At 43.0% G+C, this 10,406-nt stretch overlaps 1 protein-coding gene across 1 annotated transcript in view; it reads right to left on the bottom strand.

Annotated features, from left to right (window-relative positions):
* Positions 1 to 10,406, bottom strand: part of WDFY4 (WDFY family member 4) — a 532,480-nt gene that overhangs the window by 281,221 nt on the left and 240,853 nt on the right. The window contains exons 32-36 of the mRNA XM_042780664.1: positions 8,582 to 8,785; positions 7,687 to 7,801; positions 5,854 to 6,011; positions 2,774 to 3,012; positions 622 to 743 (exon numbers count right to left, since the gene is read on the bottom strand). Coding sequence (XP_042636598.1) covers positions 622 to 743; positions 2,774 to 3,012; positions 5,854 to 6,011; positions 7,687 to 7,801; positions 8,582 to 8,785 — 838 coding nt within the window. The remainder of the gene's footprint in view (positions 1 to 621; positions 744 to 2,773; positions 3,013 to 5,853; positions 6,012 to 7,686; positions 7,802 to 8,581; positions 8,786 to 10,406) is intronic.

Raw genomic sequence — 10,406 nt, 5'->3', positions numbered from 1 at the left:
ACTTGACTGCTAACCAGAAAACTGGCGGTTCAAACCCACCAGCCACTCCTCGGAAGGAAGGTTGGGCAATCTACTTCCATAGTGATACTGCCTCGGCAACCCAAGGAGGGTCGCTATGAGTTGGGTCCAACTCGACGGCACATAACAACAACAACAACAGTGGTTCTCTGGTCGCATAGTGCCTAAGGCATCTGAGTGCTAACCAGAAGGCTGGTGGTTCAAACCCAGTGACCACTCCTCAGAAGAAAGATGGGGCAATCTACTTCCATAGTGATACTGCCTCGGAAACCCAAGGAGGGGTCACTATGAGTCGGGTCCAACTCGACGGCACATAACAACAGTGGTTCAAAAAAAAATATTATAGTTAGGGCCTCTGGGGTTCCAATAAATACACAAAGTTCCTAGTCTAACTAAGCCCCACACAGCTTTCTCTTTTTTTTAATCCATCCATCCATCCATCCTTCCATCCATTCCATTCCATTTCTAATATGCAAAGAGCTTTCCAATTTTATTCTCTGCCACATTACATTTCTGCACTTGTGCATTTTTCCGGGATTCCTTACAACCTTTTATACCACTATCTCATCCACCTCCCAAAAATAGAGAACAAATAATATGTACCATCAGTCAAACTTGAGTAATCTTCTCCTCTTTTTTCTCTCACTTCTTCATTTGGGGAAAGAAAGACTTGATGATAAGGAGTCATTCTAGGCTTGGGTTCCAATCCAAATCCTTCTGGATAGCTGGTAGAAAAGAAACTGTTCATTATAAATTCTAGACTCTTTGTGATCATTCTATTACTCTTTATTATTGATATGTATCCCCCAAACTCAGTAGATATCAACTTTTCCAAGCTGATATCAACTTGGAAAAGATTAGAATCTTGTTAAAATTAACACCTTAAGATAATTTCCAGTACAGATATTATATAATGTTATTTTGGAAAAAAAGGAGAAACACTTTTCTTTAATCCTGTCTTACTAAATACTATCCATTCTCCCTACAGGCTCCCTGAATTTTCTCTTGGTTTCTCTACCATCAAAACTGGTCATTTGTGCACCCCAAAGCATTGAAACATGCCTTCCTTTGGCACGGATTTCATCCTGGTTTGAATGAGGCCAGAGGCTAGCTTCATTGGCATGTCACCTGGACAGACACACAGTGGGCCCAAATTCAGAAGGGGCCTTGGTTTAGTGCTCTGAAGTCACCAACTTTAAACTCTTAGTAACTTTTAACAACGTCCACATTTTAATTTTGCTAAGAATCCCACATCTTATGTTGCCAGTTCTAAGTGTATACATCGCAGTATATATAGCAGGCACCCTGTTGACTATGTACTCCTGGAGTTTGAGTCATGTTAATGTCCATGCATTCCCTTCCCTAGAGACTCCTTCAGCATCATGAGTACAATAGGCACAATCCAGTGTTTGTGGATTGTATTGACAAACACGGAAATGAAAAATACCAACATATGAGAATATTCATTCTCAACATTTCTAGAATAAAGTAGTACTACACTCACCCTTTGAATTTGGGGCCATTCTACTAAATAGAGGAATGGAATCTGAAGAGGATGCAATTTCAAGCACATAAATTAATCAGCATGCCACATTACTTACCTATGCTGTTTTTATGTTGTTAGCTGCCTTTGAGTCAATTCCAACTCATGGCAACTCCAAGTCTGCAGAGTAGAATTGTTCCATAGAGTTTTCAAGGCTGTTACCTTTCAGAAGCAGATTGCCAGGCCTCACTTCTGAGGTGCCTCTGAGATGAGTTTGAAATACCAACATTTTGGTAGCCTAGCACTTACCATTTGTGTCACTAATTCTTGAGATGTAAACCAACAAACAAACAACAACAATGAAAAAAAAACTCACTGCCATCGAGTTGATTCCAGCTCCTAGTGACCCCCTTTGGGTTTCTGAGGCTGAAAATCTTTATGGAAGTAGATTATCCAGTCTTCCTTCCACAGAGTGGCTGGTGGGTTTGAACTACCAACTTTCTGGCTAGCAGTCCAATGCCTTAAGCACTACACCACTAGAGCTCCTTGTGTATAATACACAGTGAATATATATATAACATAATACACATATATATATAATATATATATATATATATAGTATAAGGCACAGTAAAATCTGTAAAAGCTGGCACCTGTGTAAGGTGAAAATCTGTCAGAGACAGAAAACTCAAATATTTTCCACTAATAGAGAGCGATAGACAAGTGATAGACTACATACACCCTGTAAAAGGCAGAAAACTTGTGAGACTCAGAAAAACAAGACAGTTCTGTTGAGTTCTGACCCTTACTGCATAGGTTTCACTGTATATATAGTGTGTGTGCACAGATGCATATGTATATATCCTTTTTGTAAGAAAAATTATTCTTAGTTTACATAATAAAATATATTATGTATTTTTTCCATTCTAAGATTACATTTATCAAATGTTAATGTTTCTAAAATCTGGCTGCATCATAAAATCAATATGTGTACTTAATATTGGATTTTTTTCTGCCTCAAAAATTAAATCAATGAGATAGCTTACAACTAGTGGTGTCTTAGAATTGAGGAAACAGGGTAAATTATTATTTCATGATGATTCTAGCCGCTTACTACATGAAGAATTTGGGGACAACTTACTATATAATCAAACATTGCAAATAAGATCAACAAAATGATTATGTCATTAATACCTCAATCAAGGGTCCCTCGAAAGCTAGCTTTTCCGTGCTTACTACCGCTGAGCAAGGAAACAAACAGATGGGTCTTACCTTCTTGTATTGAGCAGCAAAAAGCAGTGCATGAGACACAGGAGGAAGCTGATGTTTGAATTGTAGGTGGCAAAGACAATGTCCCAGTGCTCCTGCAGAAAGTTCAGGCTGCTGAGAAGGCTGAGGCATTCAGAGAGGGACTGCCAGGGCTTGGAAAGGCAATACAGGATGACTTTATTCAAACTGCTGTACAAAGCGCTGAGGACGGCTTCCCTTTGAGAAGAGGCATTCTCGATGACCTATGTCATAAAAGTAAAAGACATATTCACATATTCTTGTGAACACTTTGTGATTTAGGTACTGACCTAGTCAAGTGTAAAAATGGTGAGATCAAAAAGAAAAAAAGGATCACATTTCTAAAATGCAAATGGACTAGTTCCCTCTACGCTTAATGTTCTATATAAATGAACAATCAATAAGGCCAATTCAAGCATTTCAGTTTACAAAAAAAACTTGTGTGAAAATAAAAAGAATTCTTTTTAAAGTTCACCAGGGTCACACAATGGAAAACAGGCCTAGGGATAAGAAATTTCTGAAAAACAAGTAACAAGGCCAACATCCAGTGTTTGAAGGCATGCTATTAATAGAGCCTAATTTTTGAAACAAAAGAAAGGCCTGGCAATTTACTTTCAAATTCTCAGGCATTGAAAGTGCTTATGGAGCACAGTTCTACTGTTACACTCAGGGTTGCCATGAGTCAGACTCTACTCCAACTATTCTTGTTAATATTTAGTATTTTATAATAATATTTTAAAATAATTAACATACATTGTGTGTTAACAAAGTTGCAGATAACAAGCCAAGCATTTTGCATATATTTACATATATTGCATCAATTAAACCTCAAAACCACACCATGAAGTATACATTGAGATTACCTTAGTTAGGGATAAGGAGACCAAGGATCAGAGAGGTGGTCAGCAAGTGTCAGAAGAGGTCCTCAGACCCATACCCATGCTCTTAACCATCAGGCTATAGCATACCATGGAAAGAGAAGCTATCTAAAGGAGAAGGGGATCTAATGGATTTTAGGTCATGAGAAATTTAGATGGGGAGGCAGAAAGTCCTGATTGTAGCCTTAACACTGACTGGGTCATACTTACTTTTGACATCATTGGAAACAGTTCATAGAACAAGAATTGCAAATGTTTTTCAGTCTATTAGAAAGTCTTTTGGGGAGTGGTAGATTGCCCACTCAGAATATCATAGGTACTACAAGTGTTGTAATAACAAAGTTGTGTTTGGTTTAGATTCCTTAGCTTTTGGGGGTCCCATTTTTGTCACTGTCCTCCCCCTCCTCAGTGGGGTCAATCTCTCACACTGAGGTGAAGAACGTTGAGAGCCTTGGGCACCCTGGATGGCAGATGCAGCCTCAGTCAGCACCCACTGCTTCGTCTGAGTTTCAAGAATCTGTTCCCACTCTCTAAAGAGATGAGCAGCAACTTTGTTTTCAACATAACTTCCTAATCATCTGGTTTTAACCTCCCTTTAAGTTGACAAGGGATATTTCTCCCCCTTGGAGTCAGTCTTGAAGAAGCCTTCTGAAGATATTCTTTCAGGCCTGCCTGGCCCCGATATTGATTGGACAGACAAGGCCCCTGGGAATTGTGCTGAGGCTGTCCTGGGGTACACATGGACATCCTCACATGTCAGGCATTAGGGCACAGGAAGCAAGGATGACATCACACTCTGCTTGCATGAGGGGTCTGCATTTGTCCCTGAGATCACAGCTGAAGCTCTAAGCTCTATAAAGAGAAGGAGAGAGACCCTCTAGGTCTTGCTGCAACTCAAGTACCAAACTCTGGTGGCAAGAGTTGCCAGAGGCAGATTTCAGTTTGGCGAGACAAAACTCTTCCAAACAACCACAGGGGAGCCAATTGGTGGGGCAGCCTTTGCTATAATGAGCTCCCTATCAGCAACAGGCTTCAACCAAAGAGTGAACAACAATTTCTCATAAAAGGTTTCTAGCACTCCATGGAAGATGAGAGTCTGAAAAGGCCTCATTCAAATCTAAAATATTGAGATTGTGAACTGTGTGTGTGTGCACACATACATAGAAGTGTACATCTACAGGCTTGTATTTGCAAATATGGGATGTTTATAAATCAACCCGGAGAGTCTAGGTAAAAACATACTCTGACCTGGATTTCAAGAAGGCACAAATATGACAGAGGGAGCAGACACTAAGGAAGAAATTAAATTGTCCTTTTGAAGATACAGATCATTTTTGCCCTTTCTTTGTTGATGAAGAATAAAAATGATTAAGACTAAACCAGCTGTCTTAGTTCTCTAGTGCTGCTATAATAGAAATACTACAAGTGGATGACTTCAATAAACAGAATTTATTCTCTTACAGTTCAGGAAGCTAGAAGTGTAAATTGAGAGAGTCAGCTCTAGGGGAAGACTAGGCTAGAAGTGTGAGTTCAGAGCGCTGCTAGCAGTAGGGGCTGGATGGAGGCCTGTCAAGCTCGGGCTTCAGCTTTGCTTTCCAGGCCCAGTGGCGCAAGCTGGAGGCTTCTTCTGGCTCATGCAGCTTCTGGCTGCTGAGGCTGATAAATCCAAGATTGGCAAGCCACACAGCAGGACATTGGTTCAGGTCAGGGACTAGAGAAGATGAATTACAAACCAAATGTAGGATCCTTTCCATATATACTTGAAGTAGGTCACACCCCGAAGACAACCCTCCTTCAACTGATCAACTGCTCACAGTAAATTCCACCATGGAGGTGATTACACTACATCCAACTTCATCATGGGGAATAACTACATCCAGCTGCCAAGCCACTCAAAATCACACACTAGCCAAGTTGACACAACTACCACACCAACAATCCCAAGTCCAAAAGGTGCAGCTCTCAGGTATGAGGATCCCAGTAACAGAAATGTACCTCAGGTGGCCCAAGGGAGAGCCCTACAGGGCCTTATAGCTTCCAGTAGTAACCTGGGCCATAAAACTCCTACTACTTCCTCCAGAGACTCTCCAGTCTCAGAGTCTTTTTCCAGAAAGCCAGGAAATCACATAAAGCTGGACTGCTGGTCAGCCAGCTGAGGCCAGGCCTTGGCAGCCCCAGGGTCCTTACTAGCATGATGTGCTCTGTGATGAACAGAAGGATGTGTCTGGGGTCAGCTGTGAACATTCCACTCTGCAGCTTCTCCACCAGCTTCTGGGTGAAGTAGGAGATGTTGGTGAAGGATGGAGCAGCAGCAACTTCTACATTTGGCTGGGGATCCTTATTGCCTAGGGTGTAGAGAAATCCAAGTATGAGAAGTCACTCCTCATGGCAGAGATATTGCTCTCAAACATGGAGATTTTTACACAATAGAAGCCCAATGAACACACATTTATTTGAAATAATCTATCTTGAATGATCTAGTCAGTGATGTAAAAGTCAAGTGAGGAGATGGCAAGTGAAGGGAAGCATTTCTTCCAGTGGCCATCTGGAAAGAGGGTGGGAGTGAATTTAGGGTAAATGGTAAATGAGAAGGTTGTATGGGAATGTAGGACCTTCCACTATGCTGAGAAAGGGATAAAGCTGCTGCCTCAGTGCCAACCAATACAGCAGCACTGTGTGCCGACATGTATGTTACTGTTTTGTCAATCTTCACAATAATCCTATGACCTAGACTTCGTCATCCTTCCTCTGCAGGGGCAGGCCCTTGTCCAGAGGTTCCCTGCTCTCCAGGGACAGAGTCAAGATGTGAACCCAGAGACTGTGAAATGGTATAACCACTGTGGAACATGGTACGGTGCTTCCTCAAAAATCTGGAAATAGCAATACCGTTTGATCCAGCAATCCCACCACAAGATAAGTATATATCCCAGAGAAATGAGCTGTGGCACAGATTTATGCACAGCCATGTTCATTGCAGCACTATTGACAATAGCAAGGAAATGGAAACTCCTAAGTGCCCATCAATGGATGAATGGATAACCAAACTATGGTTACATACACACATGGAATACTATGAAACACTAAAGAATAATGAAGAATTCATGAAACACCTCATCATGTGGATGAACTTGAAGGACATTAAGATGAGTGAAATAAGTCAATCACAGAAGGACAAATAGTGTATGTGCCCACTATTGTAAAAAGTTAAGGAAAAGTTTACACATGGAAGGAAATTTTCTTTGTTGGTTACCAAGGATAGAAGGGGAGTGGAGGAAAATTGCTTTAAAAAAAAAAAAAAAAAAAGAAGAACTCAAAAGAGTTCAGATTTCTCAATCATGCTCTCCATCACCCTCCAGATACTTCACACACACACACACACACACACACACAAAACACAATGTGAGGGTCCCAGGATTGTAAAGTGTAGAGTAGTTCAGAAGATGAATTGTGTCATGTGGGATTTTCACAGCTCAGAAACCACAAAAAGGACTTTTATTTAACTTGGTCAAGAAGATACAGTTTCCCTAGAATTCCTAGATGAAGCCTCAACCTCAAATTCTTAGGAGCAACAGAGTCTTCATCCAGGTTATTTCATTTAAAAAACAAAACAAAACAAAACCTCTGTTGAGCTTCTATTCTGTGTCAGGACAGAAAAAACAAAGAGTAAATCACTGAGCAGAAGAATGTCACTCTCCTGTTAAAGCCTTGACTTCTCTTTTGGGAAGGAGTTAAATTTCTACTGAAGCTAGAGAAGAAGAGACTTTAGCTTAGAGGTTGTAGAACTTTCTATCTCAGAGTGGCCTGACAATGAAATAGGTGTTATGAGCACTCATGCATCCATGAGCTCACAGAGCAGATATCGTGGAAGATACCAAAAACTAAGGCAGAAGGTGGCATCAGATGGCTTCTAAAGTTCCAGTAATCCTCTAAGGTGTGAGTTGGGGCTGGCAAGGCACTCTTGCTTTCCTATTCAGCTGCCATTAGCCACAGAAGAGGTAGGGGCGTGTCCCTATTGCTTACCTCCCAGGATCGGTGCATTTCCTTCACTCATAACATGAAATATCTCCATGGTAGACAGCAGGACCTCAGACTGGAAGTCTCGCTTCTGTTGACGAGTGCCATTGTCTGGAGAAGCCTGGAGGCCCAGCACAAAGCGGAGTTGTTGTTGTTGTTGTTATGTGCCGTCGAGTCGGCCCTGACTAGCAGTCACATAGTCATCACATCCACTCAGGCACAGAAGCAGATGCTGCTGCTACCCACTGTATCCCTTGCCTATCACTGCACCCACCCCTTAGCTGCCATGAGTAGGGACTACTTACAGCTTATCACTGTCCTCTTCTTAGGGCGCAGGACTCTACTGACCAAACTGCCTTACCCAGGAAGTGACACCCATTTTCTGGGGTAAGAGGATTTAAGGGAGAGCCGCCTGCCAATGACCACATGGAAGGTGCTTCAAGGTGGGGGCCAACTTTATGGCACAGGTAGCACACATTTGTGCTCCCTTGGGTCTAGGCTGCAGTCAGTCTCCAGATGAGGCTACCTCCTGGTTAGCTTCTCCCCTGCCCACTCTGGCTTCCCACCTCTCCTTGTCCTGAGAGTACCCTACCACCACCACCACCAATAAATAAAACCAATAAATAGCTTTCACAAAATCCTTGCCTCGAGCTGTTTCTAGAGACCTTGGCTAAGGCCTTCCTGGACTCATCTATTTGCCAGTTGTTTGATGAGCTTCCATCCATACCAGGGTTTGGGGTTCAGGAGGACCCCCTCACCACCACACTACTTCAGGCTGAGCTATGACTTAATACTGGGATGAGCTCACCCAAGAAACCTAGACCTTTGGTCTCACTCCCCCTCACCCATTCCTCAGGCTTTTCCCACAACACATGGCCAAGCAAAGTCCCTTGTGACTCACCTCCAGGAGCACCTCCAGTGGCAACCACTGCTTGGAGGAGGAAGCCACCTTCAGCAGCTCCCTCAAGAGGAGCTGTGTAAACTCTCTCAGCTGCTTCCGAGCAGGATGCAACTTGGCAGGGGCCTGGAGATCCTCTTCAGTGCTGTAATCTTCAGCCATGGTCCTAGGACTGCTGGCATTCCAGGTGGACTCAGCCATGCCCCCCTCAAAGACAAGAGAACCCCAACATGTGTGGTCTGCCCTGCCTCAAAGTCTTTTCATACCTACCTCTGAGTTGTGCACAGGTAGGATAGTCATCACAATCACTTAATAGGTAATGAAACTGAGGCTCCAAGGAATGAAGTGACTTGCCCAAGTCCCACTGTTTATAAAGTGGCCTGCTATGCTCTTGGAACTGGGGACAAGATGGTATTGTGAAAAGAAGATAAGCCACAGAATCAGAAAGCCTGGTGTGCTCTGAGAGAAAGCCCAGAAATGCCGTGGGCAAATCCCTTCAATTCTCTCTGACATAGCTCCTCACGGGTTAAATGAGAACCATAAAAATGATGTCACAAAGAATTAGTGAGAATAGAATGAAGGAATAATGTATGTGGCCATATCTGGAATATGTTCGAAAGAAGTTGGTTCCTGTCTTCTGGTGGAGACCTCACTTTTCCTGCTGTTCAGCCCTGGCTGATGTTGACAGACAGGAACCTCAGGTGAGAAAGATGGAGAGGGAAGACTTCAGTGAATTCTTTCATCTAAGTTCCTGAAGTGCCTTGGCATTCACTTTCTTACTTTATATTTATAAAAACATTGGGAAACAAACAATACAGGAACCCTTGCCCAGGTAAATCTAGGAGGGAATGGAGGTGCTGGGAAGCCAAATGACATATCCAAGGACACATGGCCAGGGACTCCTAATTCCCAGCCCCATGAACTTTTCATGCAAGTTCATCTGTTGGAACCTCCCTTTGCTCATTCATAAAATTAAGGCAGCTGTTCTTAATTAAGCCATAAAATGAATTTAATGGCACCTAGAGGTGGGTGGTGACTGCATTAATTAGCTCTGGGTGGCCTTGACTGGAAAGATGCCATATAAATTCAAAGCAAATCAAAGACTTTTGGCTAGCCTTCTGCACAAACAGGGTCTGTTGTATTTTCTGTGCAACAAAGGCTTGTTGAGGAGAGAACTCAGAGCTGGAACAAGCAAGAAGGGGTGGATAGAAAAGCTTTGGATTTGGAGTCATGAGACCATGGTGGGGCCTAGCTCTGCTGTGGTTGGCTGGGTAGGTGACTTTGGGCCAGGCTCTCCCCTGGGCAGAAACTGTTGACCTCCCATGGGAAGGAAGAGCTCAGGGTCAGAGTATATGAACAGCTGCTGACAGGAAGCCAGCTGGAACCCAACTTAACAGATGGTGTGCTCTGCCTGCGGGTGTGAGTGGTGGAGGTAGGGATTTGGGTTGAGAATGTCAGTCCGTGGACTTGAGGGCCCCAGCTTTTATATAAGACCCATGTTAGGGGACGGTGCTGGGGAGCCTGTAAGACTGTCCCTCTTCCTTGCCAGGCTCAATGACTGCATGTGCCTCTGTGTGCAAGTTTCACTCCTATCCCCCCTGCTGCTGCCTGCAATGCCTTCCTTTGCTCTTTTTTTTTTTTTTAATTTTTTTATTATTGTGGTCTGGGTGAAGATTTACAGAGCAAATTCACTTTCCATATAGCAGTTTACATATACTTTGTCTCATGACACTGACCACAGTTTACCACAATGCAACAGCTCCCCTCCCACTTTCTCCCCATAGTTACCTCTTCCCAGTGTCCATCCCTCCATGGACTCCTGCACCCT

The sequence above is a fragment of the Orycteropus afer genome, unplaced genomic scaffold (assembly GCF_000298275.1).
Source record: "Orycteropus afer afer isolate SDZICR_OR568_19922 unplaced genomic scaffold, OryAfe1.0 scaffold00052, whole genome shotgun sequence".
NCBI lineage: Eukaryota > Metazoa > Chordata > Mammalia > Tubulidentata > Orycteropodidae > Orycteropus > Orycteropus afer.
Note: the sequence above shows the minus strand (reverse complement) of the source record. Positions and strands in the feature narration are given on the sequence as shown.